The 16,615-nt window shown below is 41.5% G+C and overlaps 1 protein-coding gene across 2 annotated transcripts in view; it reads left to right on the forward strand.

The window, feature by feature from the left end:
• Positions 1–16,615, forward strand: part of HECTD2 (HECT domain E3 ubiquitin protein ligase 2) — a 144,586-nt gene that overhangs the window by 116,200 nt on the left and 11,771 nt on the right. For both annotated transcript variants that reach the window (XM_077454220.1, XM_077454221.1), the window contains exons 15-20: positions 2,058–2,216; positions 6,929–7,003; positions 9,865–9,952; positions 10,046–10,152; positions 11,570–11,685; positions 13,410–13,553. In XM_077454220.1, the coding sequence (XP_077310346.1) occupies positions 2,058–2,216; positions 6,929–7,003; positions 9,865–9,952; positions 10,046–10,152; positions 11,570–11,685; positions 13,410–13,553 (689 nt within the window). The remainder of the gene's footprint in view (positions 1–2,057; positions 2,217–6,928; positions 7,004–9,864; positions 9,953–10,045; positions 10,153–11,569; positions 11,686–13,409; positions 13,554–16,615) is intronic.

Genomic DNA, 16,615 nt, shown 5'->3' on the forward strand with positions numbered 1-16,615 from the left:
CCTAGCATCTAAGTGGGACTTTATCATTTATTACATTATCATTATATATTCATTTTTTTTGCAATTGTCTTATGTTTTCCAATTTATGGTGATAGGTTGTTTAACACTTGAGGTGTTTCTATGATTAATAAGTTTCACATTTGTAATTGATGTTTATATATATATATTTTTTTTAGCGCCCCTACTATTACCGCATGTGCATCACTTACCTAGGAAAGAGATAACACCAGGATGCACTATGGGAAGAAGGCAAGCCAGTGGAGGCAGTGATCTGTTACTGACAGCTTGGTACCTGAAACCACAGTATACCTTGAGAGGTCTAGTGGAGTCCATGCCTTGTCAGGTTAAGACTGTTTTGGTAGCAAAAGGGGGACCTACTCAATATTAAATGGGTGGTCATATTATGGTGGGTGGTCATAATGTTAGGACCCACTGACAGGCCAGGATTTATGTAGGCAATGCAGACTAGAATACTGCAATCACTGAGCAGCAAATGATATCACCTGCAATGTATTTCAGTTATCTTGCAAATCTAGCCTGTTAGTGGGCCCTGAGGACAGGGTTGATGACCACTGATTTACACCATACAGCTGCCCTGGCCATTACTGTTTTTCCAGTTCCTGGTTGGGTGAGGCACTATTGATATAAGTTGGAAGCTCCTGCCACATGTTCCAGGAGGCAGACCCAGAGTTACAGGACATAAAGAATGATGGGTTCCATCAACCCTTAGTAAAAAGGCCACCATGAAAATGGGGAAGACGATAAAAGTAAGGTGTGCATCGAAAAAAAAGCCTGCAATCTATAAGCATTTGTTTGTACTGTAGCTTGCCATTACTAAACATCTGTAAGCCCTTGTACACACGGTCGGACATTCTGACATCCAAATCCGTTGGATTTTGTCCGAAACTGTTGCATACACACGGTCGGACAAAGTTGTCGGAAAATCCGATTGTACATAATGTGATGACGTTATTTCATTACGACGGGACTATGTTCAGGCTAGTAGCCAATAGCTTTGGTCTAGGAATTTGATCTGAGCATGCGTGGCACTTTGTCCGTCGGAGTAGGCTACACATGATCAGAGTATGTCCGATCGGAGCATTTTGTCGGAAAATTTTACAGACAAGTTGGAAAACTTGGTCCGTCGGATACTCCGACGGAAACAGTCCGATGGAGACCACACACAGTCGGATTATCCGACAAAACGGTCCGATAGGACACATTCCGTCGGAATCTCCGGCCGTGTGTACAAGGGCTAAAGCCCCTTTTACACTAGGGCGGTGCAGGCGTCGGCGGTAAAGCGGCGCTATTTTTAGCGGCGGTATTCGGCCACTAGCGGGGCGGTTTTAACCCCCGATAGCAGCCAAAAAAGGGTTAAAACCACCCGCAAAGCACCGCTGCAGCGGCGATTTGCCGGCTATATAGCTGCGCTGCCTCATTGATTTCAATGGTTAGGAGCGGTGAATATACTGCTCCTTCATCACTCCAAAGATACTGCTAGCAGGACTTTTTTTACCGTCCTGCTAGCGCACCGCTCCGGCTTTCCCACTGGAGTGAAAGGAGCCGCTTTTTTCAGGCTCTATACAGGCGCTATTTTTAGCGCTGTAGCGCCTGAAAAATGCCTCAGTGTGAAAGGGGCCTAAAGGTGCCTTTGTTTTGATTTTTTTATTTGACTTTTTTATTTTACCTAACTGGCTATCTTTAAGACATATAGGGCTTGGATGACTCATACAATTGTCTGGTGTGTGTGTGGGCACCTTCATCCAAACTCCCTCTGCCCTCTTACAAACTCCTCAGTCAAGCTTTGAAATGTCACGTATTGTTTCCCCTCTAGAAAATCAGTTATTCAGCTTATAATTTCACCAGGGAAATCATTTTTTCTTTTCTTTCGACAGATTTTTAGCATGTTGAAGTTTTGTGATATACATAATATTTCATAACTTGTGCATGTCTTCTCTCTTTCTAGTAACACCAACCTTTATATATTTGGGTTTAATGTTAAAATAGGCACAAAACAGCTTTCAATAAATTATTGAAATTTTACTTAACCTTGCAAGTTGATGGGACTTGCTGTGTATAACAGCATAACCCTAGATATTCGCTTTCCACCCTGCTGTTACAAGAAGCTGCTAAGTCCTCCTGTAGTACCCTGTGATCAGAACATACCTGTAGGCATCGCAACTGTCACTCTGGATGACCTCTATCAAATTATGCCGGTAAGTTTATTACTGGGTTTGTATTCTTAGAAAAATGAATAGTGTTTCAATTAATTAGGTTTGATGTTGGATCGAATATAAGATATAACCACAGAGCAGTCTATGTTGATCTGTGTTCGGATGCTTATATATAAAAGTCTAGATCCAGGCCATGTTGGGTCAGTTCACTAAGCCACAGGGGTCATTTTAGCTGTCTGTTGATATATCATGACAGTTTTCTCATAAAATGTATTGTTCATGAACATAAATATCACACAGGTGTGGAATAACTACTGAAAACACATTTTCATTCAATCATTTATTTCTACCCAAAGTCACACATTTTTCCTAAATTTTCTCTTTGAACTTCAAATTTGAGCAGTCCTGAGGCTGGAAGTATTTTATAGTTTAACCACTTGCCTACTGGGCACTTTCACCACCTTTCCCCCAGGCCAATTTTCAGCTTTCAGCACTGTCACACCTTGAATGACAGTTGCACGGTCAAGTAACACTGTACCCAAATACAATTTTTATCATTTTTTTGAGACAGATAAAGCTTTCTTTTGGAGGTATTTCATCACCCTTGGGTTCTTTATTTTTTGCTAAACAAACGAAAAATTTTGAGAAAAAAAACGCTTTTCTTCGTTTGTTATAACATTTTGCAAATAAGTAATTTTTCTCCTTTACAGATGTTCGCTGATAGGCTGTACTGATGGGCACTGATAGGCAGCACTGATAGACACTAAAGCTGCGTACACACGGGCGGACTGTATGGCCTACTTAGTCCATCATACAATCCGACGGACAGTCCGTCCTACTTTCGAATGAACGGACTTGACCACACACGGATGCACAAACAGTCCGTCGAAAGCTTGCGCGATGACGTGTACAGCACGTACGACGGGACTAAAAATAGGAAGTCCAATACACAGCAATGCAACCTTTCGCTGTGTAAATCCTTTCTGAGCATGCGCCATTCTTAGTCCGTCGAACTAGCCTACTGACGAGCGGATTGTCCGCTGAAACCAAAGTATGACGGACAGTATTTTGAAAAATCCGAAATACTTAGTACGCCAGACTGCACGCTGAAAAAGTCCACTGAAGCCCACACACGAGCGGACTGTCCGCTGAAATGTGTTTCGACGGACTAAGTAGGCCATACAGTCCGCCCGTGTGTACGCGGCTTAAGGGGCAATACTAATGAGGAAGCACTGATAGGCAGCACTGATTCGCACTGTTGGGGCTGCACTGATGATCAGGGCACTGATTATCAGTGTAGATGTCCCCTGTCACACTTGCAGTTTACCGACTCCCCTCTCCTTACGCTGTGACAGCGCCTGAGCAAAGGAATGCCGATAACAAGTGTGTGTACATTGTGTTTAGCTATGTCCGAAGGACACAGTGTTTACAGAGCGTGCCGAATGCACACCATAGTGGGAGCTTGGGGGGTGTGGTTCTGCTAGGACATCCGTGGACACCCTCCCAGAACTGGACGACCGCGCTGTAGCTATTAGTGCACTTAGTTTTGCACTCCTCTGACTCAGATTCAGCCAGCAGCGGGCTAAAGCCTTCTATCGACTGATGTCACATAGACGGTCCAGGCTCTGCAGGGATCACGACAATAATGCAAGAGTCTAAGAGCCTAAGGCAGCCGCCCCCCTCCACAGCCCAGCACTGTCGTGATTGCTGGAGGGGCAAAGCAGAGAGCAGTGATTGACAGTCACCGCTCTCTGCTCAGTGAATACGGAGAACTGAGCAAACAGCAGTCATGTATAGTCATAGTGTCAGCAGGGGGTATGTGTCTGTTTTTTCCCCCACCCCATACTTGTCTTTTAAGGGGATATTATTTATTTTTTTAGCTATTTGAGATACTCCTAAAAACACTTACCAAGTATAGTGCTTCTTGATATTGTAAAGTTTTCTTTCAAAAGGACCCCCAAGCATTGGCCCTGACATCCGCATTTAGGATGGCTTCATTTTCTTGTAAAGGGTCCTACGGAGACACACTTGATGCATTGTTCTAAAAAAGGTTAAGCACTTGATACTACTGTAGCCACAATTTTTTAGTTTTAGGGTTAGAACTTCTGTGCAGTTTAAAATAGGGTCTGGTGTCCATGTTGAGATTTCCCCTCATTTCCTAGTCTGCAAGACACTTATCAATTGGACAGAAGTGAGGGGAAATCTGCCTAGTGAAGACAGACACAGTAGTAATGATTAAAGTAAATAAAACAAAAAGTCAGAGACCATAACCCTTGCTTATTCTTTGGAAAAAAGTATTTATTTGTCATTTTTGGTAGGCCATCTCCTTTTTGTCTGACATCTATTAAATAGACTTGAAATTTAAAATCATCTCCCCAGCAGGGACACAAACAGCAGTAAAAACCTGACAGACAATCTAGGCCACTCTTTTCAGAATATTGTATGGAGTTGGGCTCTAGGACTTGTTCACACTTGTTCATATTCATACAACAAAACTCATGATTTTTGCTGTATTAAAATGCATCCGTTGGTGCTATATAAATCCTGTATTCAAATAATAATAATTTCAAGTAGAAGTCTTGTTTCTAATGTGCTGGTTCACATATCTTTGCTGCAGTTTGCAATATTTATAAAAGGAAACTTATAGGCTTATAGTTATAAAAAAAAGTGTTGTCAGATGGGCCACAGTGAACACAAACAATGTCAATCCACCCTTAAAGGATAAGTTCATCTTGCGTCAAAAAAATTAGAATTTACTTTTTTTTTTTCTGCAGGAGCCTGGAAAGCATTGTACCAGTGATGATCAGATCACTGGTGCCATGCAGGACTCCTGCAAACTGTGAGTGTAATGCCGCGTACACACGGGCGGACTGTATGGCCTACTTAGTCCGCCGAAAACACATTTCAGCGGACAGTCCGCTCGTGTGTGGGCTTCAGCTGACTTTTTCAGCATGCAGTCTGGCGTACTAAGTATTTCGGATTTTTGGAAATTCTGTCCGTCGTACTTTGGTTTCAGCGGACAATCCGCTCGTCAGTAGGCTAGTTCGACGGACTAAGAATGACGCATGCTCAGAAAGGATTTACACAGTGGAAAGGTGCTTTGCTGTGTATTGGACTTCCTATTTCTAGCCCCGTCGTACGTGCTGTACACGTCATCGCGCAAGCTTTCGTCGGACTGTTTGGCTATCCGTGTGGTCAAGTCCGTTCAGTGGAAAGTATGACGGACTGTCCGTCGGATTGTATGACGGACTAAGTACGCCATACAGTCCGCTCGTGTGTACGCGGCATTAGGCAGTTCAATGAACTACCACAGCACTCAACAGCACCTTGGTAGTCCATTGAGAACTACAAGCCAACATCCGCAAAGGACGAGTGACGCAGCATTGTGGACGGAGTCCCGCACAGCCGTGCTCTTTTCAAAAAGTGACAGCTAGTATGGGAAACTTCTCCCCCTACTGCTGTCACAGGGAGAGAGGTGAACAGTGAGCAGCTGCAGGATTGGGAACATTTTCCACCCTAAAAATTTGTGAAACATGTAACAGGTTCACCTGTGGGAAAATATCTTTAAGACGTGAAAGTCTTTGCAGCAATTTTATTGAATTGAATTTTACATAAAAATACTGCAAACATGTTAAATAAACATGTGGTCAATTCAGACAAACAATGCGATAGATACTTGCGAATGCGAATTTAAAACAATTCAGGCTTAAAAAAGATCATGTAACACACAGTAATAAAATTACAAATGTTCACTTTTTTTTGAATGAACCCATTTATGTTTTTTTTTCTTGAATGCTGTGCCAATCAAAGAGCCAAATAGAGTGTCTATAGTGGTCTAGTGATCTATAAGCCGCACATCATGAAGCAGACCCATGTGCATGAAGTGAGATGAATGGCGGCCTCAGCCCGGACTCCAGCCAGGCCACGCCCCCAATGTGTTTCGCGCCACGCCTTGGAGCTTAATCATAGGGAATTGTGATCACTTGACCAATCAAAGCAATAACAACTCTAGATGCTATAGGGTTTTGCATCCGAGAGCCCTCCTCTTCCTGTCATAATGGAGGAAGGGGTGGAAGTAAGATTTATGAGTGGTGTCCCATTTTTTAACCCTTTCACCCTCCATTTTTCTACATCCCATTTTCATGTGGTCTCTGTGTGACCTGTGTATTAACTCCTTCACCTCCCTTATCCTGAACATTAACCCCTCATCCCCATCCTCCTCCTGTATGTGACCTGGACATTAACCCTTCGCCTCCTTTTCCTTCCCTCCTTCCCCTATAAATTAATTATGCATTGTATCTAGGGCATTATTACTAAAAATCCATACTTTAACCTCCCAATGCCAGCATGTTTATTCATTTAAAAATGTGGCAACAAATGAGATCCCCTTGGATTGTCTACTTGTTCATTTTGGAGAGGGGGTGTTCATACATTATTAGTTGCTATATACTGTATCTGTTTTATAACAGAAATTAAGATATTTTATGTGTGGCCTATTTTCTATGATTGAGTAAATAACAAAAAAGAAAATACCACCAAAAGAGGGCGATATTTGTCTAAAGAAAAAAGTTATAAAATTAATTTGGGTCCAGAGTAATTGTCAGTCAAACTGTCAAAGCACTAAAAAAAGTGTCCTGGTATTTAAGGGGTATAGACAGACTAGTACTCAAGTGGTTAACATAACACTGAAAAGTATGGCTCCAGGCTGTATGATAGAAGTGTTTCTGTACTGATTAAGGTTCTTTTGTTTTCAGGAACTGGCTCATGGACTGAATGAACTTCTAACATATGAGGGCAATGTAGAAGAGGATTTCTATTCAACATTCCAGGTCTGTTTTAAACAATTTTTAGGATAATCTCTGTATTTAGATCATCTTGAGATAAATTGATTGTCTCCCATATTATGCCTTGGTGATTCATCCAATAAATTTCCAGGTTTTATCAAATGTCAAGCATTAGGGCTTAAAGGTTGAGGAAAATCTAAGGCTACCCAGTTCTGAATTTTTAAATCTTGCATGTGTGGTACTCTCTTTGCTGTTATAGCTTGTTGTTATATACACTATATTACACTATATTACCAAAATTATTGGGACACTTGCCTTTACACGCACATGAACTATAAAGGCATCCTAATCTAAGTCTGCAGGGTTCAATATTGAGTTTTAGTACATAGGGTTCAATATTAAGTTTTATTGAACCTTACTGACTAAGACTGGGTTGCCATTAAAGTTCATGTGCGTGTACAGGCAGGTGTCCCAATACTTTTGGTATTATAGTGTATGTTTTGCTATACATCCTCAGATTTACAGTGTATCCAGAAAGTATTCACAGCGCTTCACTTTTTCCACATTTTGATATGTTACAACCTTATTCCAAAATGAATTAAATTAATTATTTTACTCAAAATTCTACAAATAATACCCCATAATGACAACGTGAAATAAGTTTGTTTGAAATCTTTGCAAATTTATTAAAAATGAAACAAAAAAAAAATCACATGTACATAAGTATTCGCAGCCTTTGCTCAATACTTTTACAGCCTAAAGTCTGTTTGAGTATGATGCTACTAGCTTGGCACATCTATTTTTGGGCAGTTTCTCCAATTCTTCTTTGCATGACCTCTCAAGCTCCATCAGGCTGCATGGGAAGCGTCGGGGCGCAGCAATTTTCTGATCTCTCCAAAGATGTCCTATTGGGCTCTGGCTATGCCACTCAAGGACATTCACAGAGTTGTCCCATAGCCACTCATTTGTTATCTTGGCTGTGTGCTTAGTGTCCTGTTAGAAGATGAACCTTCGCCCCAGTCCGAGGTCCTGGAGCAAGTTTTCATCAAGGATGTCCCTGCTGCATTCATCTTTCTCTTGATTCTGACTAGTCTCCCAATTCCTGCAGCTGAAAAACAAAAACATCCCCACAGCCTGATGCTGCCACCACCAGCTTCACTGTAGGGATGGTATTGGTCAGGTGATGAGTGGTGCCTGGTTTCCTCCAGACATGACACTTACCATTCAGGCCAAAGAGTTCAATCTTTGTTTTATCAAACCAGAGAATTTTGTTTCTCATGGCCTGAGAGTCCTGCAGGTGCCTTTTGGCAAATACATACAGACCTAATTGGTGGAGTGCTACATAGATGGTTGTTCTTCTAGAAGGTTCTCCTCTCTTCACAGAGGAATGCTGGAGCTCTGTCAGAGTGACCATTGGGTTCTTGGTCAGCTCCCTGACTAAGGCCCTTATCCCCTGATTGCACAGTTTAGCCAAGCAGCCCACTGTAGGAAGAGTCCTGGTGGTTCAAAACGTCTTCCATTTATGGATAATGGAGGCCACTGTGCTCATTGGGACCTTCAATGCTGCAGACATTTTTATGTACCCTTCCCCAGATCTGTGCCTTGATACAATCCTGTCTCTGAGGTCTACAGATAATTTCTTGGACGTCATGGCTTGGTTTGTGCTCTAATATGCACTGTTAACAGTGGGGCCTCATATAGACAGGTGTGTGCCTTTCCAAATCATGTCCAATCAGTGAAATTTACCACAGGTGGACTCCAATCAAGTCAGAGAAACATCTCAAGGGTAAGTGTCGGTTCACACTGAGGCAGCGCAACTGCCTCAGGCGACCTGGACACGACCGCTGCGGCAACTTGCAAAACGACTTCTCTTTAGAAGTCAATGCAAGTCGCCTCAAGTCGCCCCCAAAGTAGTACAGGAACCTTTTTCTAAGTTTGAGCGACTTGTGTCGCTCCGATTAGAACGGTTCCATTGTACAGAACAGGACGCGACTTGTCAGGCGGCTTAGTCGCCTGGCAAGTCGTCCCAGTGTGAACTGACCCTAAGCAGTGGAAACAGGATGCACCTGAGCTCAATTTTGATTGTCATGGGAAAAAGGCTGTGAATACTTATGTACATGTGATTTTTTTATTTTTAATAAATTTGCAAAGATTTCAAACAAACCTATTTCACGTTGTCATTATGGGATATTGTTTGTAGAATTTTGAGGAAAATAAGAAATTTAATCCATTTTGGAATAAGGCTGTAACATAACAATATTTGGAAAAAGTGAAGCACCGTGGACACTTTTCCAACTTAAATATATCTGTTTCGGAATTCCATACAAGAATATGTTAAAATGGTAGTAAACTTTCCCTGAATAAAAATGAAAAAAATAAAATAAATCTATACGGTATATATCTTCCTGCCAGGTAATAGAATGTGCTAGTAAGCTAGCACATTATGAGAGACTTACTGTAAAACAAAGCCCTCCAGCAGTGCGCTGTCCCCGCTGACAGGGCTTCCATCTTCACCCGGTCTTCCTTCCGGGTTTGTAGGCCCAGTCTCTCATGGCTGTGGCACAGAGCTCTGAAGGAACAACATGATTATGCCATCCCTTCAGAGCACTTGTGCCGGTGAGGTCACTGACTGCTGCTCATTGGAATATTTTCTAAATGGTGCATGTTAAGGAAATATTTATTTTACAAACAGATATTTTTTTTCTTACAAGCTTACCTGTAGGTAAAGATAGAAAAAAAAGTTTGCTACCGCTTAAAAAAAAAAAAAAAAAATTATATTCATAATGAATAGTTTCTCTTCCCTTGGGTATGAACTCAAACGTCTGTTCTCAGATGGTTATCTAGATACCGTCATATTATTTAGTTGAATTACAACATTAAATTATTTGCAGATAATTTATTTTCAGGTCTTTCAAGAAGAGTTTGGAGTCATTAAATCATACTGTCTTAAACCTGGTGGAGATAAAATCCCTGTTACCAATCAGAACAGAAAAGGTACAAATAGGTATTAAGAATGTGTTTGTTTGTGCTTAAAACTATTATAGTGGAATTGTAGTGTTTACATTAGGTTTTGTTTTATCTTTCTAGAATATGTCCAGCTGTATGTAGACTTCCTGCTTAATAAATCCATCTACAAGCAATTCTCTGCCTTTTATTATGGTTTCCACAGTGTGTGTTCCTCTAATGCATTGATGGTAAGAGTGACCATATAAGCAATATGTTTGGAAATGTTAAAGTAGCTGATATTAATAGTTAAATACTTACAGTAGAAAACATGGCAAAGGAATACGGTTTTAGTTATACTCTTTTCCTCCAAGTCATACAAGACTTTGCCTTGATACTTAAAGCTGAACTCCAGGAACTCATCCAATGAGGTCCATACCACCTCCTGGACTTATCTCCTATTTACATTTGACAGTTTTATGGAGCTCCTATTGCTATGCTCCCAGGGCTTCGAAAGCTTTCTTATACAGCCATGCCCCACTTTTAAGTACACAATGGGGTTTATTTACTAAAGCTGGAGAGTGCAAAATCAGGCTCACTTCTGCATAGAAACCAATGAGCTTCCAGGTTTTATTACCAAAGCTTAATTGAACAAGTTGGGGTTAGAAGCGCATTGGTTTCTATGCAGCAGTGTGCCTGATTTTGCACTTTCCTTCTTTAGTAAATAAACCCCATTGTGCACTTAAAAGTAGGGTATGGCTGTATAAGAAAGCTTTCGAAGCCCTGGGATATGCCTGTACAGCAGCAGCTCTGCCTTTGCCTCCCCTCTGCTGTCCATTCACAGGAGCTTTTGTATTTGTGAATTAGTTCACATAATACAAATCGCTCTGTGATTGGGCAGTAGGAGGGGAGAGGCTGGCACAGCTGCTCCATGCAACTCTGCATCTGCAATAGCCGAGAACAGAAGGTCCAGTTTCAGAGTATCGATCAGTAAAATGACAAATCGTACATTAAAGGGATAAGTCCACGAATTGGCAGGTTCATTGTTGGACTTAACCCCTAGTAATCCAGCGCATTGTATTAAATGGCTGAATTTGTGGAGTTTAGCTCTAAAACTTTAATGGCCTCGTTTAATAAACAGTCCTTATTCGAAAGCTTTAATTCTGAGTAAAGGTGAACCATTGCAAAGATTTAGGATTTTGTTCTCATCTGAGTTCAGAGAGTAAACTGGAACTGGTTACTTTGACCTACAGCAGTTAAGAAACAACCAATCAAGAATAACCTACGACAATTATAGCTGTATTATTACATTTCCAACAATACAGTTGTTTAGTCTCCTTTTCTTGTACTAACAGTTAATTTTCAAGGACATGCTTTTGAGGGCCTATACCCCCCCCCCCTCCCCCCCACACACACTCTATAGTCCAATTCTCTACACTTTAGTTGGATAACTTTCTCAAATTTATTTCTGCAAGTGTGTGTTTTAATTAGAGATTGTTGACTTTGCACGTAGTGTTGGGACTTTCATTGGGAGTTGCAAGTTGAACATAGTATTTCCCCCAGCAACATGTTTGTATATTTATAGAGTTCCGTGTCAAGCTTTATGTAACTTAAAAGGCTGGGATCAATTGTATGGGAAGACATTTCATGGTACACTTTTGCCTCTAGTTACTACGTCCAGAAGAAGTGGAAATCCTTGTTTGTGGAAATCCTGAACTAGATTTGCATGCACTCCAGAAAACTACTCAATATGATGGATACCAGAAAACAGATCTTACAATCAGGTCAGCTGTTTATTTTTTAGTTTATGTAAAATAAAAAAGTAAAAAATGTGAGAAAATGACTGGGACCGCCACTACCAATCTGTTCTTGAAGGTGCAGGCTTCAGGGCTGTCAATTTTTTTTATCACTTCTCAATTTACTCAGACACTTGACTTATTCCAAATCATTGCCTCTCAAAGTAGTGCATTAGGCTCAGTTCACACTGCAGTGACTTGGGATCCGACTTGTGAGACCCCAAGTCGCGTGACATGTGAAATCCCATTTTAATGAACCAGAGCTTAGTTAGAACTACCGAAGCCGCTCCAACTTTAGAAAAGGCTCCTGTACTACTTCAAGTTGACTTCTATCTGACTTGTGCCCATAGACTTTAATGGAAGTTGCCTCCAAGTTGGATCCTCATCTATATTGATGTGATTTGTATCTGACATTACAGGAAGATTACCCAGACATTCCCTGAAGTTGCTTCAAAGTTGCTTCAAGTCAGACTTACAGTGCATCCAGAAAGTATTCACAGCGCTTCACCTTTTCCACATTTTGCTAGCTTACAGCCTTATTCCAAAATTGATTAAATTCATTATTTTCCTCAAAATTCTACAAACAATACCCCATAACGACAACAAGAAAGAAGTTTGTTTGAAATCTTTGCAAATTTATTAAAAAACAAAACAAAATACATGTACATATGTATTCACCGCCATTGCTCAATACATTGTTGAAGCACCTTTGGCACCAATTACAGCCTCAAGTCTTTTTGAGTATGGTGCTACAAGCTTAGCAAACCTATTTTTGGTCAGTTTCTCTCATTCTTCTTTGTAGGACCTCTTAAGCTCCATCAGGTTGGATGTGGAGTGTCGGCGTACAGCCATTTTCAGATCTCTCCACAGATGTTCAATCAGGTTCAAGTGTGGGCTCTGACTGGACCACTCAAGGACAATTGTTCTCTATGTGCCCTGTTCACACCACAGTACTGGTATTATGTGCATATATTTTTCTGCACAGAAATCTGCAACATGTATGCAGTTTTCTGCACTGAAAACAAAACTCTCATGATATCAACATTCTGGTGTGTACCCGAACACATAGAAAACAATTGTTGTCTTTGTGCCTTTGCAAAGAATTTATGGTGCACAGTTCTGTGCAGAAAGAAACTCACGTGACAGCAGTGTTATGGTGTGAACAGGGCACATGGAAAACAATTTGTTTTGTGTGTTCTTGCAGAGACCTATGTTAAATAATAATTTAAAAACACCTCTCTGAACATAGTGTGAACAAGCCCAAAATATTCTATGCAAGGGGTACTGGATAAAAGCAGTTTTACTTAACTAATCCTCTGCTCCTCTGCTCCTTCGTGCTGCAGCATCAGTCCCTGCAGCATCTTTTCCCCTGCGCTAATGCACCTGATGTCCTTAAAACTGATGCAGGGACCATAGCCCTGCATTTGGCCATGAAGGTGCTAAGGGATAGTCTACTTCCTAAAGGTAGGGGAACACTAGTTGCTGGGATTGTGGAGGATCAGGTATTAAAGTGCTTTTACTAAACCCTAAACATAAACAAGCAGTTAACCTTTGCAGTGCAAGCACAGCCCCACTGCAAGGGAGGTCTTTTGGGCTTTACATTTTTTAGACTGGTGTCTATTTATCTTAGATTGGGCCATTCAATGAGGCACAAAATAATGTATAGTACAACTATAGAAATGATATGGTCCTAATGGATTCTTCTCTTGCAGACATTTTTGGGATGTCGTTTTGGGATTTCCTCTTGACCTTCAAAAGAAACTGCTTCACTTTACAACGGGGAGTGACAGAGTGCCAGTGGGAGGGATGGCAGACTTGAATTTCAAGATTTCAAAGAGTGAAACATCAACTAACTGGTAATATTGCATGCTGTTGAAGTAATAAGGGTTAATATATGGAGGAACTTATATAAAATGTATATAACTTTTATACGCTTGTGTATTTTGCTCATTTACATATTAAAAGCTTCAAGGTTTTTTTCATTCTTAATGATGTGTGGACTCTGTCCCATGTATTAAAGAGGAAGTAAACCCTGAGGAGTTTACTTCCTCTTTCATTCCCTGCAAAGGCAAAGCATAATGGACTACTATGCATCGCATAGTAGCCCATTATGTGTCACTTACCTGACACAGGAGCCAGCGAAGTCACCGCTGTCCCCTGTAGTCCTCCACATCCATCTTCTCGGTGGGTCTTGCAGCTCCGCCGCTGACATTCGGCGAAGCCGCGATGATATCACTCCCGCGCATGCGCACGGGAGCCGAGACGCGCGGCATTGCGCGGCATCTTCGTTATCGAGGATGCCACGCTCAGTGCACCTGCGTGCCGCTGTCTACGGCGCATGCGCCGTAGACAGCGGTGCCCGTCTCCGGGCAAATATCTCCTAAACCATATAGGTTTAGGAGATATTTCTTGGACCTACAGGTAAGCCTTAATCTAGACTTACCTGTAGGTCAAAGTGGTTTGTAAGGGTTTACAACCACTTTAATAGTTTGTTTACTTACTACACAACTTTTGGTAAAGGACAAAAAAGGTGCGCCTCTAAGTGCAATATGTTAAAAAAGGATTGTTTAATGATAATAAGCTAAATGGGTCCTCACATATCAGTAGTGAGAAACAGGCATAGATAAATCATGGTGTGGAGTGTATGGTCACTCTGCTATCCGGGGATGCAGCCTCAGTGTGGTCTTGGAACGCTGAGAAGGTACTGGATGAGATTAGGGGATCCAGATGTAGTTATCGGCCGAATCTGGGTCTGCTGAGCTGGGGTGAGCGTATCCTGAAGTCTGCAGTGACCCATGCCTGTTTCTCACTACTGATATGTGAGTAGCCATTTGGCTGATTGATTGATCCTTTTTTTAACATATTGCACTTAGAGGCGCCCCTTTTTTGTTCTTTATCTTGTCTTTCAGAGCCTGCTTCACTCCTAAGGGAGCTGCCATTTGTGCCATTGTTTAATAGTTTTATCATTACCATTTTCATGGACATCTAGCTTTACTTTATATCGGGACTTTATATTATATTGTACAGATAGCCCTTTTCTTAAATACATGTTCCTCTATGTTAATGTTACTTGACCCTAACGTGGTGTCTGTACTTGTCTTTGCACCATTCCTTTCTTTTTATTTACTTACACATCTTTTGGTTATGCACCAAGTAAGCCAATTTTGGGACCAGATCTATGCCACTACCTACCCAAATGTCCACCAACTTCCAGATCCTTAAAAAACCAAGCCTTTCTTCTATATCACTATACATTTGCTTCAAAAACATACAAGCAGTCCATCATAATTCACCTGATGAATGCAGCCCTTGGCTTCATCCCCACGCTTTGGAAGCAACCAGATTAAACTCGTATAAAACACTGGTTTAATGGGCTAAACAAGCAAGTTCTTAAAGTGATTATAAAGCCTGTTTTTTTTAATTAAAATAAACATGTTATATTTAACTGCTCTGTGCATTTGTGTTGCACAGAGTGGCCCCAAACCTCTCTTTTCCGGTCCTCCACTGGCACTTTGGGCTCCTCCTCTTTTTGGTGCGCCATCATAGGAAGCTGCATAGAAAGGTTGAGTGCTCCCTGTTTGTACACGTTTGTTTGCATCCTCATTTTAAATATGCAGTAAAATGGCAATCCTGCGCATTTATGACATATTTGCATTGATTAAAAAGATATAGTCAGCACTAGGGAAAAGGAGAATATTTATGCAGCTAGTAAATAAGGTAAGGTGGTCTACCATCCAAGTACTGACCAGACCTGACCCTGCTTAGCTTCCAAAACCAGATAAGTGCAGAGTGTAATATTTAGGCAGCTAGCAAGTAAGGTAAGTATAGAAACCCCAAAATAAGATGTGATCAAAAATGAATATAACAATTTATAATGAAAAACCAATGTGTAAACGATATACCTATAACAAAAACAACCAAGAAAAACGTCAACTGTAATAAGTGTGTAAAAAGTCCACAAACATGTGACTCTTCTTAGTGGTAAATAAAAAACAGTTATCTGTGTATAGTTGTCAGGAACCATGAACAGGTGGAGACAGAAAATGTGATTAAAATCATTCCTTTAATAAAATAGCAAAAAAAAATAAAAAATTCAGGAAATTAGTGAAAAACTGAAACAAGAGCGGGTAATCAGACGAGCTGGGGTCAGGAGGCCAGAAGTCAGCGAAGTAAGGAGCAAAACCAGGAACAGGTATCAAAGAGAAATCAGCCAGGCCAAGTCATACACAGGAACACACTGGAGATCATAGACCATGCAAGGGCATGGAGGAAATGAGCAAAGCTTTTTAAATAGCCAAAAGGGTCTAGATAATGGTAACCAGGTGAGTCACTGTGGAAACGAGTGGCTGTTAACCACTTAAGGACCGCCGTATTGCCAATGTACGTCATTGCAATGGCATGTACAGGCACAAGCACGTACATGTACGTGCTTGCCTTCCAGCGGGTGGGGGGTCCGATCGGACCCCCTCCCGCTGGATACGGCGGTCCGTTTCGCTTCAGGAGCGATATGGGATGAGGGTATGGCCGTTGGTTTCTGGCCATCCCCTCTCGATCGCTCCTGCCGAATGAGAAGCTTCCTCCCACTGTGTATTGTATACACAGGCAGGGAGGAAGTGATGTCATTCTCCTCGGGGCGGTCTTTTTGACCGGACTACGAGGAGAAGACAGAAAGTAAGTGTGCACCAACACTACACTGCCATGTAGGCACACACAGGCACACAAACCCCCCCCCGTTCCCCCCCCCAGATCGCCCCCCGATCCCCCCCCCAGTCACGGTGTCACTGATTGCAGTGATCATTTATTTACTGATCACTGCATTCAGTGTCAGTTGTAAAAGTAAAAACTGTCAGGGCAGTTAGTGTTAGGTCCAGGGTAGCCCCCTACCACCCCCCAATAAAGGTTTAACCCCCTGATTGCC

Source organism: Lithobates pipiens, unplaced genomic scaffold, assembly GCF_037356315.1.
Source record: "Lithobates pipiens isolate NorthernLeopardFrog02 unplaced genomic scaffold, aLitPip1_a1.2 Scaffold_25, whole genome shotgun sequence".
Lineage (NCBI taxonomy): Eukaryota > Metazoa > Chordata > Amphibia > Anura > Ranidae > Lithobates > Lithobates pipiens.